This window comes from Callionymus lyra, chromosome 4 (genome assembly GCF_982586985.1).
Source record: "Callionymus lyra chromosome 4, fCalLyr1.hap1.1, whole genome shotgun sequence".
Taxonomy (NCBI): Eukaryota; Metazoa; Chordata; class Actinopteri; order Syngnathiformes; family Callionymidae; genus Callionymus; species Callionymus lyra.
The window spans coordinates 25,288,400-25,305,106 of NC_141821.1; the positions used below are offsets into that span (position 1 = coordinate 25,288,400).

The following is a 16,707-nucleotide window of genomic DNA, read 5'->3' on the forward strand; positions in this document are numbered from 1 at the left end:
GACAGTGTTTGGTATTCGGTGTGTGTGTGTGTGTGTGTTTAAAAATGCCGACTGAACAAGCAAATTGCAAAAAGCAGCGCAGAACGACACAGACGTAAGAGGACAGACAAGAGCCTCGCAGCTGAACCGGCGGCTCGTTTGAGGAATGGCGTCTTGACGTCAACGCTGAAATGAATGTGATGTGTTTTGATGAAATGGAGCAGCAGACAACAACAGGAAAAAACGACCACACGTGTTACTCAACGGGGTTTCTTCAACTCTAATGAGAAAAAGACAGCAGGGGGTCTGCAACCCTTTTTGTACCGCGGAACGGTTAAATGTCAGGACTATAATCGTGGGCCGCTGTTCAGATAGAGAAAAGTAAAAAATACAATAGCATGACCTGAAAAACATCTCACCATAACGCTGAATCAGCAAGAGCTCTGGACTGGTTAAAACTACATGTATGTGAATTAACATGAATGTATATTAATCGTATGCTGACGATGATGTTCTTTATGTGTGTCTCCTAGCTTTCAGAGACTAGAGAATGTTTGTTTAAGCTTTATATATATGGAATGAGGAGTCTGAAACAAAAGTTAAGTTTCCAGAGTTAATACATATAACTTTATTTTTTTTTCTTTGCAGCCTGGTAACAATTGTCTCCCTAACTGGTACAGGTACCCGGACCAGGGGTTGGGACCTCTGGTCTACAGTGTTAACCATCAGTGGTCATTGAGCAGTCATTCACTGGTGCAGGTGACTCGTTGTTGTAGAAATTGAAGTTCAGTTCTCCATCACCTCCTCTACAAGGTAACTTCTCCAGCCTGAGTCTTCTTCACCTGCCTCCTGGTCTCTGTCGCTACACAACAACTAAAGGTGGAACGTCTGCAGCAGTCTGTGGTCTGTGAGACAAGCTCTTTGTTGAAGTTCAGATGGGTCTGGGGTCTTTATATAGTAACTCAGGAGATCTGAAGAGGTAGGTGCAGGCAGGGTGGAACAAGTGAATTACAAAATGCACAACCCTCATTACGATAGTTACATTTTCCAAGGATCTATACTTGACACCAGTAGATTATTCTGCAGGAACTCAAATGACCTGAATGATTTGTACCTTTGTTCTGCTACATTTCTCTGGAGCATTCCAATTCCCTTAGACTAGGACTTAATTAGTTATTATATAATAATTAGTAGTCCTACGCACGCATATTGATCAATGTCATTTAGAGATAAGGAAACCTGACTGCATGCATTTAAGTTGTTTGTTAAATATGGCTCCATTAGTTTTGTCTCTGGGTCAAGGTGAAAGACCTCCCTTGCTTCCAGAAATACATAAGCAGTGGTGGAGGTCGTTCACCTTCACCCAGAGACCACACAAGGGATACCACAAACCCATTTCTTCCCAGCCACCGGTTCAACTTCACCCGTAGGCCGCACAAGGGTTAAAAAACATTCATGCCCAATGTGTTTGCCTTCTTGAAAAATGTTGACATGAACTTGACTGTTTTAGAACACAAAAATGTATTTATTCCTGTATTTATGTTGGTGGTGAAAAAACCCGACAATGTTAATTTAATTGATCTTGGAAATGGATCTCGGATGATTAAACATGTCTCACACACATGGTCAATATTACATTCTGGTTGTCAAATCAAACTCAAGTAGAGAAAATGTAATTAATTGTTGTGAGACAGCTTTACTTACTGATACGTATTCGGTCACATGGTCGAGCAGCAGCCGGCGAAGGACCCTTGTCACATGCACATTGTACGAACAACACAGTCAGGGAGCTACCTGGAGAGACAACAGCGAGGAGGACTCCCACACACAGGCCTTCAAGCGCAGACTCACGGATGAAAGAAAGAGAAGAGAGGTTTCGACAGGAGATAAGAGAAGCACAACACCTCCTCTCACAATGACAGAGGCACCAGAGAGACGGCTCCTGTGCTAGCTTCACACACTGTCATTCTGAAACTGTTCACACGTCACCCGGACTGACGTCTGACAAACATCTGATTCACCTGAGCATAGATATGAAGACTTTTACAGACGTCTCACATTTTTTGATTGTTAAAAAAGGTAATTCATTAGATGTTAATGTGAATTAAAGAAGAAGCTGGTATTTGATCAAATCCAACTGCATCCCTACAGTTGATGTATGACGTAAATATATGTTGTGAAGCATTAGATTGATCATACATTTTCAAGGTGGTAACAAAACAACAGACAAAATGAAGATTCATGATGTCATGTAATAATCCTACAACCCTACACCCACCCTGACCTTAAACAGGTTCTTTTTAAAGGTCACTGCAAATTTAAAATACCTTCGGTAAATACTCCTGACAACCAAAAATGTAAATAAATAAATAAATACTGGTTTATTTAGGATATGCCTTAATTAGGGGTGACAATGGTCACCAATAATCTTTTAACATACTTTGTTTTCTTACCTCTCCACAGCAGTAAATAGAGGAATTGGGTGTCTCTATCATCTCTCCAAACCCCTAAAAAGAACGCTGGAATTCAGTGCAACAGGTGTAGGTACGAAGTGCTTCCTGGTCTCATCATACTCATGGCACATGTATGACCACAGCCGTTTACATGTGACAGATAGATACTCATCACTGACTCGTCATCAGTGAGGCGTCTAAATAGAAAATCAATCAAAATCAAAATGCTAATATCACTAATAATTAACTCATTATTGAGTTGATTTACTCAATAATTAACATGAACTGTGGAGGCTAACATACCAAATGTATTTCACATTGTTAATAACATCCATCAAATCCATGCACTTTCATTCTGTCTTTATTGAACAGCGTCAAAGTAAAAATGGTTTGGTGATACAGGTGATGGCAGCAGTTTTTGTGCCACATCATATGCTTGACAGAGAGTAGCTAAAAACTGTCATCAGAGCTGAAGCAACATGTTCCGACCTCAGCTTTTCTACAACAACACACATTTCGTCTCTTCTGTAAATTCTTTGACTAACAATTCGTGTTCCCTCGACCCCCCCAACCTCTATTTTACTTTACACCAATCCTCTCTTCCATTTCATGGCGCACACTAAGACCTGGTCCACATGTACATCGTTACTCAACAGCGTGCTTTAGATGAAGTCAAAAGGAAAGCTGGGAGCTGACCACAGAGTTGAAGACGTCCACATAAAACCAGTTGGTCAACCAGCTGTACAGAGTTGTTTCCTGCTTCATATTAGTGTTGGTTGTCTCTTAGCTAGTGTTGGTTGTCTCTTAGCTAGTGTTTGTTGTCTCTTCTCCCCTCACATCAGAATCAAACCCACAACCTCTGCAGCAAAACGTCCCGGCAGAACCTCACAGCAGACTAGACCCCTCAGTCTTGCTGAATCGCATCCACTCAATCTCAGTTTGGCACAGAAATCTGATGATGTATCGTTTGAAAACCATGTCAAGGACCTTTCATGTTTTTTAATGATGATTAAATAAGTGGTGGTTATAATCAGACTGAAGTTGAAAATGGGGGGAAAATGTTAAAATGTGTATAATCTAGGTTAAAAATAGGCTGAAGTTTTTTTGCTATCAGATATGTATTAAACTCATTATTAAACCGTCTTCCTTACTGATATGTAATAAAAAGGCCATTGAATCTGAAAATGGACCCTCCAGTCTTAGACACACATACATGTGGACCACCGACGAGGTTGGGAAGAAGTCAGACAGTTGTTATCTGGTCAACCACTCGAGTGCTATCGTTCATCTCAACGCACTCCACTTCTTGTCTCAGTCCGTCCCCGCCGGAGTGGTCGTCCCGACTCTTGGAGGGGGGCAGGAAGGTGAGGAGGGTGGGCAAGAAGGCCAACGTGTGCAGCGCTGAGCATCCAGCAGTCAGTGTGAGGCATCGAAACAAAGTGTGTGTCAGGTTGGAGCGTACGGAGCCCACAGGCACTAGAGCAGCGCAGTAGCAGATGAGCGTCTGCAGGGCGGGGACCCCGTGTCTCTCCAGGGCCACCCTCACCCAGCGAGTCCGGCTGTCGCCGCGGCCCGATGCAAAGCCACAGAGCAGGGGTCCGCTGCAATCGGCCGAGTGTCCCAGAGCGGAGATCAGACACAGGATGGACACGCAGTCCAGCTCGACGCCCCATAAGGTCATGAAACCCACCACGCCGAACTGGACCGAGAGCATGGTGAGACCCAGCCACACAGACACCAGCGGCTCCACGACCGCCAGAGAAGATAGACCCAACAGGAAGACCACGGCTAGCAGTGAGTGTCTGAGCGGCGAGCTGACCGCTGCAGCGTAGCGGTCCAGGTAGACGAAAGAAGGATTGAAGATCAGGAAGCGCACCCTGGACGTCAGCGAGAGACGTCTCAGAGTATCCAGCAGCACTGACATCTCCTCCCGCTTGTTCTCCGTCGTCTTGGCCACCAGAAAGATGCGTGATGCGGCCACGTCCGGCTCCTCGCCTTGACCTCGCTCCGCGAATATGATGTCGTCTGCGAAGTGAGCGTACTGCTGCTCGCGCAGGAATGAATTTCTCAGAGTGTTCGTGAAGTTTTCTCGCGGTTGGCTGGTGGACTCGTTGCGCTCCGCCAAGTAGTTCAAGTAAGCTTCCAGCCAGCTGATTCGCTGAAAGCCCTTGGCGTACTCCAGTAAATCCCGCTGTACCGTCACATTCCAGTAGGGGGCGCTTTCATAGATGTAGAATCCAATCACAGGTGAATAAGAGCTGAAGTATCGATGTTGGGCACGGGTGTACAACACTGTCGCTGTATCCATGGCAACCAGCGCACTCGGATCAGAACCCTGGGTCACCTGTCCACGACAAAATAAACACAAGTTTAAAAACAAATCCTAAACTTACAGAGAGAAAGTGCAGCTTTGTGGCATATCACTGATCAAATGGCCACATATGTGGCTAACAAATTGTCCACTAACAACTAAGGCTCAGGTAAAAGCCCAATTTGCTAAGACATTGAGGATGAAAACACACACAAAGTTGAGGCATGATTGCTGGGGAAAAGTGGATTCAATAGCAAACTTGACTTTTATGTGAGGAATCCTAAGCCTGAGGACACTACAATACCTGTCAGTGACCATACTGTTGTGAGTATGTAAGTCAGTCATTTTTATTTGTATGTCTACATGTAGCATCTACTGAAATGATATTTTTGTACGATTTTAACACACAAAACAGCAATATTATGTCACTTTAAAAGGTGCTTTTAAAACCAGAGTAAATATTTTGGAACAATTTTTCAAGCATAGACATAGATAACCAAAGTTTTAATTTCCGAGACATAATATTAACAACGACCAGGGAATAAATGAACGATGTGCCCTTGTTTATGTTGGGTAGTGACAACATGGATCAGACACCTGGATCTGTATCCTACTACTTCATATGTTGGTCCAGGTCAATATCATATATAATTAATATTCGACAGTGATGGGTTGATGAGGCCTAATGATACACTGTTTTTATTTTAAAAGGCCACTAGATGGTGATCTCTGCTTTATAATCTTTGGCTCTGATTGACTAATTCAATGAAACCTGACATCATTTTCACTGATGGTGCCATCTAGTGGGCTTTTAAACTGTATCATGATACATCATCAGCTGCTTCATGAGGCCTCATCAACTCATCCCAAATATTTGAAAGTTTAGGAAAATAATCTTGCTCTGATTGAATAGAATTGTTATAATTTTCTGGCATTTTCTAATCGAAAATCAAAATCTACATAGGAATTTCAAAGCAGCCTTCTCTTCAAATGAAAGGTTAAGAAACAATTTCCCCATCAAATGCAATCAAGCTTTACCCGTCAAAACAAGACACACCAACATTTTGAATAGGTTCCTACCAGAACGAATTTCATGGCCTTTATTAATTCCAGTTATATGTCAGCAGCAAACGTTTTTTCTTTTTATCTTTTGCAAATGTTTGACAACATTGTCGCAGGAAGAAAATACGTCCGGTGATTATGCAGAGAGCCATCTGACAACAAGTGTTCGTGATATTATGAGCTAATTATTTATGATCTGGGATGCTTCTAAAGCCGCTCTGCAACAGTATGCTGCAGCTGTACTACAACAAGACGCTATGGTTTACTACACAATCATGGACCGGGGAGGACTGTAGTTAACTCAAGTGGACTGAGACAGGTTTGCTTGTCATGTGGCCAAAGTTCTGGATGAATCCGAGTTTTGGCTTTTTCCCTGAGATAATATGATTGTTTTTTATTTGAGTGTTTTTTTTTTTTACCAGGAACTATTATTAATACTGATTTTGTGTTGTGGATTCTCATGTTGTGGGTTTTCTAGGCTTTATGCCCTGTAGATTATTTTGGGTATAATGGGTATGTCTCATAAAGCTAACTTTACAATTGGTTATTTGGCTCAAATCTGAAATTGGGTTTCAAAGCTATTTCTGTGGGAAGTTTCTTTATAGCTCTTGAAACATGTATTAAAACAGTTCCCCATCGCAGAAAAAGAGAGCTTGCCAATGATGTTCTATGATGGCAGAAACATACACAGTGTTGGAGGATAAGTTGAAGAGTAGTTTGTTGAGTTGTGAGTCAAGAACTGAAATAATATTAGTCTAGTATGGCAGGTTTGTTAGACTCAAATCAATACTTAAAGAAATATATCTGTTCTTTTTGACTTCATATCTGTTCAGCTCTACTTCTACAGCAACCAAAAACACCTGGATATTAACGGTCAACTGGTAGGATTTTGTTAAGATCAATGTGTAAAATGCTGTTATTTTTATTATTTTTATTTTATTATTTTACATCTAAACTGTTATTACAGTCAAAACTCATTATATGGTTTTATGATTCATAAATATGTTAAAACCAATAAATAAATATAACATTTAAATAATGCTGATAATATACACTGTTCTGTTGAGATCTATTTTATCAATTGTTTTTTTTGAAACGTGTTATAGAAGCTATCGGTGTGACGGATTAATATCTCACCTGCAGAAATCCCATGAGTCCAAAGGAGATGTAAACCAGATAGAGCAGAACCACAAAGGGTTTGACGTAAGTGTTTGTGATCCAGTCTCCATAGCAACGTCTAACACATCCCAGCAGAAGATGAGAATCCTGAGGATGAGGGTCGTTGTTTGCTGATGAATGAGCGTGTGGGTGTGTTGAGCTACTGGGATGCCCGTGTGTTGTGGTGTTCGTCTGAAGCGGGTGTGTGTGCGTTAGTGTCTGCGCGTGACTGTGGCCGACCCCGTGTGTTGAGGTCTGGGTTTCTTCCTGGTACCGCGTGTACATAAGGCACCTGTACCAAGCTGGTTTGGAGTCCAAACGTTCGGGTTTAGGAACGCGCCTGCAGAAGCAGCCGTGCCTGTATCCAGTCTCCAAATACCCGGTGAACACCAGACAGGAACTGTAGAAAGAGAGCATGTAGATGTAGCTGATGGTGACGGACAGCGCCGCGGTCCGGCAGAAAAGCCGGACGGCCTCCATGTTGGTCAGCGGGGACGCGGCCAGGCCGAGGGTCATCAGATGCAGCAGGGTGGAGCCGGAGAATCGCAGCATCACATCCTCAAACATGCTCGCCACGCGCTCTTTCACATGCTGGTCCTCTCGAGTCCGTCGCCATGACGACAGCATCTCAAAGGAACCAAAAAGCCCATGACCTGATCAGAGACAAAGAGAAATGAGATTTTGGGGTCGAACGTTGATGGTCATTCTCCTTGAAGGGTTTAGCAGCTCGTAAACGTTTAGTTCATCGTTTATTGAGACTCTGAGCTGTTCCGGACGAAATAATGTGGCAGCTCACAGACTGACCAGGAAACACAGCTGCCTTTGGGAGGACAACAAAGAGATGCTTTCAAAAACTGACACATAAAAACTAATCCCAAAAGGGTGAAATATCTCTGAACCAATGCTGTGTTTGATAAAAAAAAAAAGTTTTATCTCAGGGGAAAAAATGCAAATAAAGTCTAGATAAAACCTACCGTTATTTTTGGGAGAGCTCTTACAGTTTTTGAACTCAAACTTTTGCCAGACCAATTTCAAACATAATAAACACTTTTTTATTGAGTTATAACAAACACAGACAATCACTTTCCTCCAAGAAAGAGGTACTCACTAAGATATGTCTAATTTATACTAGTTATGTTCATCATTATGCCAACACTATTTAATTTATTTATACAATTATTTGGATATTCACTTGCATACCCTAGTAGCCTCTGGAATTGAAAACATCAAGGGGAAAACAAATCCCTATAAATATTTGGGAAATGATCAACTCAAGTGTTAAAAGCCATTTAGAAATGTTATCAGAGTTTGACAGTGTATGTACTCGGAGAGCTGGGAACGTGAGATGGTTGCTGGATGGGTGCTAGCTTCAGTTGGAAAAGATTCAATTTAAAGGAAAAGACGTAAAAGATGTATATAAAGAAAGTATTGATCATGATTTATTGATATACAAAGTCGTCCCCTGGTGCCTCTCATTGTATGTACAGATATATGAAGCAAACGCCGTTTAATGACTTGGTTTCCATGGTACCAGTGCGTCACCACTGACACAAGTCTGCCCCCTCCCCACCTCAGGACCACTTAACACCTAAGAAGAAGCTGAGCAAACCAACACTTGAGCCTCTGGTGCTCGCGAGAGTGTGATGGAGGTGCAGGCAGAGGGAGTTGGATGTTGCAGAAGACGGACGAGGGGAGATGAGCACATGCCCCAGGATTTCAACAAGTGCTAGAGGATTACATGTTGTGTCAACCAATATTAACGATATAGTTTTACATGTGATGAGTGAGAAAAGACTTCTGAACGAGCCAAGAAACATGGTTAAGGATTCACCACGAATACACCATGATGCCACAATTGAAACTGGTCATAATTGAACCCAATTGTAACATCCTTTACATTCTCTTGTTCTATCAGTGACACAATGTTGGAACCATGCATGACTATTTAGTATGAAATGATTTTATATCATCCACAAAGTCTGTATTTAAATGATAAATGCGTGTAAACGTATTCAGCAGTGAATTAAAATGATTTTCCGTGTTGCACTACCTGATATTCTGAGACGTAATGACAAGAAGTCCTTTCATCATCCATTTTCATGTCAACGAAAGTTCATCTTACAGATCACAAATGCAGGTTGTGTGACAAGTCGATCAATTTCATGAAAATATTAAGCAAGTTCAAGATGTATGCAAGATCTTTAAACATACGTACTATATTTTGGGCTCTTGGCCGTTTTATAGCTTTTCCCTCGATCTTGCTTTATTTTTTTAAATCACTAAAATATATGTTTAGTATCTCTACTGTTTATTACATCTTTGGTTCTGCTCATTATGTCCAAATGTGGCTTCAACGTTTGTAAATGAAAGCATTTTCATTTGAAAGGACTAATACACAAGTGTTCTTATTTTCTTATTTCATATGATGACTTGGCTGCAAGTCTTGTCACAGGCACTTTAATTCCGTGTAGATCCTTCAATGCAAATGAGCAAGTTAAGACTAATGATAAACAAAAACCTTTGGAAGCTGAATCTTCTCACAGCTCTCCTCTTTTTTATACATCTCTTCCCTCCTCCTCTCCTGCTCTCCTGCACCTGCCAACTAACATTATAAAATGCAGCCTCCTCCTCTTCTTCCCTCCACAGCTGCAATCTAACTTAATTTACTGAGCTTCATCTGGACTGATGTTTCATGCGCCTGTATTCCCCTGCAATCCTTGAGGAAGCTATTTTAAGCTGCAGACCCTCCTCAATAATACAGTGTAATTACTGGAGAGATCACACGTGTGTGTCCACAGGATTGTGCATCTCTGTGTGATTGTGTGACCATTACCACGGTTTCTATTACACATTTTTTGGAGGCAGATACTTGCGTTCTTCTCACACACCTGCTCAGTGTTTATCTGAATGTTGGTTCCAGAATACTACATTAACGCTACATTTTTCACAGACTTTCCACTTATGGATTTTGACTATGTCTCAAATGTACTCAAGATATTTTTGTCAAGGTTAATACTTTCTATGCCATTTATTAATTTGTGTAACTTATTTTATTGTACTTAAAAATGAATGTTAATTAAAATACATTTTTTTAAACATCACAAATATACGGCAAAGGTCAAAATATTGCCTCTAACACAAAACCCCCTAACCATCCTAGCATACACTAGAAAACAAGGTCTCCTGTAGATTTAAGATTATAGTCAACAGCAATGGGTGTCATAAGGAAAATATTAAACTCTTAATTAAGATTAGGCTCCTGTGCAGGTGTTCGCACCAAACATGAGAAGCCACTGGTTAGTATGACAAACAATTGTGGTATAATATCGAGGATGGATTGTAGGATCTGATGGACCCAGAGATGTCAGTTTATGTTTGTTTTTCCACATTAGATAAAGAACTGCAATACTTCCTTCTCAGATCCGACATTTTAACCCTCCACTGATAAAAGACCATCCCTGGACCTGCTTGTTCTGCCATCAGACATCAGCAAACACTTGGGTCTCAGTAGGGCAGGTCCTGTTGCTAAGTCGCATTTGGTGTGACCTCCCCATTAGAGTCACATGCCTCAGGATAAGGGGAGGGTGAGTCAAAAATCTAAGAAAATTTGATAAAATAAACTAAGAAATAGACAGTTAACTTTTCATTGCCTAGGATTATTTGTACATTTTGCTTCACTCGTCCCCTGTTGGATTTGGTGAACATAAATATTTCTCTATATTTGAAAACATTCTATGTTTCGTAATATAAAAAAACAACAACAACAGATGAATCCCTTCTAACCAGAGTATTTCCTAAACTGAGAGGAAATGTGTTTCATGTGCTGCCACACTCCCCCTCAGACAAGTCAAGTCGGCTCTTCCCCAGCTGTCAATCATCTGACGTTCTGTCTACTTTGAAATGACAGTGAGGCTACCGACTTCAGAACTCATCACAGGTGCTGGAAAAAGCCTGTGATATGGAGGCAGTGGCTTCAGATTAGATTTTCTGTGATGACCTTAGATAAGGAATTGCTGATGGAGCAAAATTAATTTGACGAAACTTGATGGAGAGATATAATATAAGATGGAGTGAAGACAATTCCAAGTAATGAAAGACTCGCCATGAATATGTATTTCAATATGGAGCTGTTCATATATTCTGGTGTGTGTGAAAGAACAAGAGCACACTTAACACACATGTGAACATGTGTCTTCTGCCTGTGTTTAGCTGACCCTCTAACCTATGCTTATAGACTGACCGTTTACGATTCATCATTTAATTTCTCAGAAATACTTTCATACTACGTCAATTGATATCTTTTCAACCCGGGTCAAGGTGACAGGAAGGCCCGAAAACAAATGTGTCTGTGGTATCCCTTGTAAGGGTCCCTGAGATAACACTTATGTTAATATTAAAAAACATTTATGATAAATGTGAATTTCTTCATTTTGAATCAGGCTTAATGATACATTTTAGAAGACAAAAAAAGAGAAACATTTCTGAATTTATGAAAATGATGACACAACACAATCTTGATCTCATAATCTATGCGTTTGTGTCTTCTCGTCTGGACTATTTCAACAGTTTATTTTCATGTCTTAAAAAGAAGGAGCTGTCTCGCCTGCAGTTGATACAAAACTCTAAAATTCTATTTCTTACTTTCAGAGCTATTCATGGTCAGGCTCCTCCTTACATCAGTGATCTGATCCAGCCTTTATTTTTTTCTATGACTTCTTCTCTCTACAACAAATAATTACATTTAAAATAAACAATTTTTTGATGGCCCCTCACATAATGGAGTAGACAGACAGATAGATAGGTAGAGAGAGAGACAGAGAGAGAGAGAGAGAGAGAGGGGGGGGGGGGGGTGGATGGATGGATGGATAGATGGATGGATGGATGGATAGATAGATCTCCTTCGGGAAATGCTGCAATACATTACATTTTGACTTTTCCATATCTCCTATGATTGGTTTGGTTTTAAACAGTCATGGACCTCTTTACTACACAACTTGGCCTGGTACATGGTTGCCGCCCAGCTGATTTACAGCAGTGTGTAGGAGCAGCAGTTTCATTCATTTCCTTAGTACTGACAGGAGTTTTCAAAGTTCCAGGAAGACAAAATCAACACTACAAATGCACACGCTAACAGTAGAGGCGGGGATGGATAGACTACTTTTCTAAATTATAATGCATTTCCACTGTTAAAACAGTGGGTGGAGCCATAAACAAATATGCTCCATCTTCTGCAGTGCTGCTCTTATCCAAAGTTAATTTAGACTTTAGACTTTCTTTCATTGCCAATGCAAAGAAATGGTGAAAGCAGTGGAACTAGCTACGAAATTTCGTTGCTTGGCAACCGTTAAAAAACACAGCAGAGAGATGTATATATAAAAGTATATATATAAATATTAATAAGTGAAAAATTGTGCAATATAGTATAAACAGAATAAATAACTAACATTATAAATATTACATATAATAATTAATTTATATAAAGTATAAATACAAATAAGTTAACAATAGTGCAAATTTGGTATAAATAGAATAAATACATAATATTTTAAACACAAGTTTGATTTTTAGTAAAGAAACCACAGCAGACTTACCAAGCATGACAAAGGGGATGCCCAGGTAGGTGGAGTTGTAGGTGGTCCCAGTTAAGTTGAGAATCCCAGCAGCGGTGAGGCCTGACAGTGTGACGGACAGCAAGGCTAACAACCCGAGCCACGGCTTGGACCTCACACAGTCTCTCATGGAGCAGCAGAAGACAGCCAGGACACCGCAGACACCTAAGCTGGCCAACAGAGGGCGCCGAGCAAGAACTGAGGAGAATTGAAAATCTGTCCTCAGAGAAGAAGACGTGGACGGGTACAGGGTGAGCTTTGGATGCAAATCTGCAAAGTGTTGTAGTTCAGAGCAAAATGCTCTTTCCCAGTGGCCTGCCACTCTGTCCATCAGTCCGCCGCGCGCCTGGAGGTAGTAGGTGAGCTGTAGCGCCCGGGCAGAACGTACGCCTTCCACCCTCGCCCCGGTCTCTGGAGCACGTGCTCCCCCGTTGGGACCCCAACCCTGGACGCCCCCTAGCTGGTGTCCGATGTAGGCCTGTCGACCGTCTGCCAGCTGTGTTATAGGGTAACGCAAGGCCGGGATGGTGCGGTTCGCTGTCCTGGCAGCCTGGATCTCCTCCATGGCACGGATGATGTCATCAATGATACAGACATTCTTGTCATCGGGGAGACAGAGGTAGGAGAAGGAATAATTGAAGCTGTTGATTCCGGTTTCTGGGACCGTCACTTGCATCTGATAGATCCTCCTGTGCAGCTGCAAAGAAGATACAAAAAAAAGAAAAAAAAAGAAACAGGGATTTGTTTTCCGTTGGGAGATTTTTGTGCTGACTTAACCGCAGTCAGAACAGAAGAAGCTCTAAAAGCTCTTGTTGTGCAGAGAGGCAGAAAGCATCAAGATCACCAGCTACTTTTAAGTGCCTCCATATTTTTTGTTTGGTTTGAAAAAGACAAAGCACCTTGTGGTTCCTCACAGAGCAACAACAATAATCACAAAATTCTTCCTATCTACAGTAAGGCAAGAGGACAACGTCTGTGCCAACATCCAGTGAGCTGGTTACTTAGCAACAAGTCTGATGCTAGTACCTGCCACAACGTTATACTGGCAGACCTAAATTCTACCTCAGTTTGCTGCACTATACACATAATAATGTCTGGTTATCTTATTTTAATCTAGTGATCACAATCAGTCAAGTTTAGTAACATACCATCGATGAACTGGTATTCATTTATATCGTTTTTATTATAATTAATATATAATAAACGTTTATAGGTTTTAATTAGGTTTTTGTACATAATTATTTCACCGAGATGAAATAGAAAATGGACTCTAACTATTGACTTAACTGTCAGACTGGTGGACATTGGTCCTTCTCTGTAGACACACCATCTATCACATATTGTATTGTTACTTCCTGCAAGCAGGTTAATGAATATTCACACTTTATGATGCTTATGTTTTGTTTTATCACTCTCTCACTGGGCCTCAGTAACTCATTATTCTCCAGTCCTAGTCAGTGGAAGGACAGAAATGATCCTTGAAAGAATTTATTTTCCATATAATGGGTGCTTGATGTGGAAGTGGTTATTACTTGTCTCTTTTTGTTTGATGGCCCCTCACAACAGTCCCAGTATATATGTAATGTAGCCCTCTAGCAAATGTAACACCCCTGCTCTAGACCCTTACTCTTTTTACAGCTGTCAATCAACTCTTTCAAGAAGAAACCACACACTAAGGAGTGACCTGTAGAGAACCATCTTATTTTGTGAGGAAAAAAAAATACAAAAATGGTTATTTGGCTCAGATCATGATAGACTTTCTTGCACATGAATACAGTCAAAGGGCCAATTTGTTGTTTAAAAAATCTCTTTCCATATGGTGCCCCCCCACCCCTGCTGAACCATCACTGACAAATTTTGACAGCATCTAGATTTGCTGCTTTACCATCTACTTTCCTTTAAGTCTACTGTATTGTCTTCCTGATCTTGACTTCAATCCATAATATTCCAAGGGCCATCAAATGTTTGGGGAAGAAACATTGTAACGTTGTACTACATGCCTCAAATAATCTCATAATTACATATGAAAAAACAAATGACGCTAAGAGGTCTCTAAGGTAAACACATGTATCTCAGACAATTTGCCTTGTGAATGTCGGGTTGATGAGTGTTACTTGGAATTGAGCTGCGCTGTTCAACTAACTGAGCATCAATCAAAGAGAATGAGGGTAGAGAACAGTTTGTTTACGTGCTGGGCAGTGGATATTGACCTCCGTGCCTTTCTGCAAGAAAAAATCGACTTGTTTTTCAATCAGTTAATGGAGTGAAGGATCATTTTTTTGACATTTAGCGGTTGTAAAGCACCCACAAACCATTACACATGTTCGTTTGTGAGGAAACCAAGGACAAATGTCTTAAAAGGTGAATTAACAGAGATGTGTGACACGTTACCTACTGAAATTAAAACCATAACCAGTGTGAAAGTAGTCTAAGAAATTTGAAAGTAAAACTTCGAGATTACTCCAAGGAGGTAAATGATGCTCACATGAATAAATCAATAATCACTTAAATGATCATAAGACATAGAAGACAGCATTATGTAACATTAAAAATAATTATAATGATAAAAACATCAACTAAAGTATAAAATAATCTGTTCAATGAAATAGTAAAAACTCTCTGATTCTTTTCCATCGCTAAAGGAATCGCTAAGGTGAAACTTTAGTTCAAAACTGCGTGAACACAGATGGAAACTGTTTCATTTTAGGTTTAGGTAATTTGGTTGACAACGGGTGAAAAATATAGAGCATAAATTGATTGTTCATATATGATGTAAATTAAACAAACTCTAAGTGTACAGTTTTTTAAATCTTACAGTTGTACCGGAACTGATGTGAAGGACAAGATGGGCTTGAAACAAATTAAATAAAAATGTATTGGTTTTCTCGTATATCTAGAGCAGATGTACCTTTATCAAAAACTAAATGAATTACATGTTAATAAAAGTTTACAGCAGGAAATGGCTTGACAAACTATTACATCCGGGCCATTTTCTTTATTACTGCAGGATATATTTAGTTTTCTGTTCACCTTTACTTCAAAGCAAAAGACTTGTTTTCTTCCAAAGGACACAAAGATCTGAGTGAATGAATGTTGAAGATATAGGATTGACATTTATTATCCCTGCTTATAGGAAAAAAGCTCTATGACTGTTGAGGGGGATGATGGATTTGGGTTGATCTTGTTTTGTGTTATCTTATTTCATTATTTTATTCTTTAAAGCCATCACAATAAAATCCTATGTTTTGCTTACAACGCTAGCAATTAAAGTTTAGGATTCTGATCTACCTTCGGTGCACTTTAAATTTATACTTAATAAAGTTTGAAGACGTGATCTATGATATTAAAACTGCTGCTTGGCAGCCGCTTCATTTTTCCATTTAATAAACTAACAGTGAAGTCATTTTCAGTATTGAAAACTGATAAGATTTAATAAAAACTGAGTCATGTTTATTTGTACAGGGCAAACAGCTTTCATATCAGTGATAAAAGCTCCATGTTATCGCCCACATTTTCCTTATTTCCCACCTGACTAAACCTGAAACATATGAATAAACACATTATTTATAATTATATATATATTGAGGTTGATGGCTATTTATACAAATTGATGCTGTTTCTGTTGACTCATTTTTGATGGACAATCTAACTTTATTATTTAGTTATTGAAACCAACTAGAGGTTTTCCACATCCGTACCTTCAGAACGGTATCCAGGTGGACCGGGTCCAGCACGCTTCCCTTCCGTGCCGTGACGATGACGCGCCCGTATCTACCTGGCGTCTGCAGGTCGGAGTACAGCGCGTGTTTGGACCGGTTCATGGGGAACAGACTGTCCACCAGGTTCCCTTCTATCTTGGCCAAGCTGTGCTTGGGCGCCAGGAGACCCTCCACGTCCTCCTCCACCTGGTACCGACTGAAGCTGGCCCCGAGCAGGATGGAGAGGAGGACCGGCGCCGAGGCGAAGAACACCGGGTGACCCGCCACGAACCGGCCCATCGTGTGGAAGAAGCTCCGCAGTCCCGCGTGCAACACCTGGCGCAGCATCCTAGCGCGCGGTCGCGGCTCGAGCCTCTCCCACCGACCGGAAACACCCGAAGCTCCGCCGAGCATCAGTGGCCGGGGACCTCCGCCGG

The 16,707-nt window shown here is 40.8% G+C and overlaps 1 protein-coding gene across 1 annotated transcript; it reads right to left on the reverse strand.

The window, feature by feature from the left end:
- Nucleotides 1-3,003: 3,003 nt before the first annotated feature.
- ptchd1 (patched domain containing 1) lies at nt 3,004-16,707 on the reverse strand. The gene is made up of 4 exons (XM_087789401.1): nt 16,271-16,707; nt 12,555-13,269; nt 6,943-7,616; nt 3,004-4,776 (listed from the first exon to the last, which is right to left on the reverse strand). The coding sequence occupies exons 1-4, from the start codon at nt 16,682-16,684 to the stop codon at nt 3,676-3,678; spliced, it is 2,904 nt and encodes a 967-aa protein (XP_087645527.1). The 5' UTR covers nt 16,685-16,707; the 3' UTR covers nt 3,004-3,675.

Excerpts from the sequence above, each read along its gene's own strand:
- ptchd1 (XM_087789401.1), bottom strand. The coding sequence starts at position 16,684 with ATGCTCGGCGGAGCTTCGGGTGTTTCCGGTCGGTGGGAGAGGCTCGAG. Across the intron at positions 13,270-16,270 it reads ACCTGGATACCGTTCTGAAG|CTGCACAGGAGGATCTATCA; the intron begins GTACGGATGTGG and ends TCTTCTTTGCAG. Across the intron at positions 4,777-6,942 it reads GACTCATGGGATTTCTGCAG|GTGACCCAGGGTTCTGATCC; the intron begins GTGAGATATTAA and ends TGTCGTGGACAG.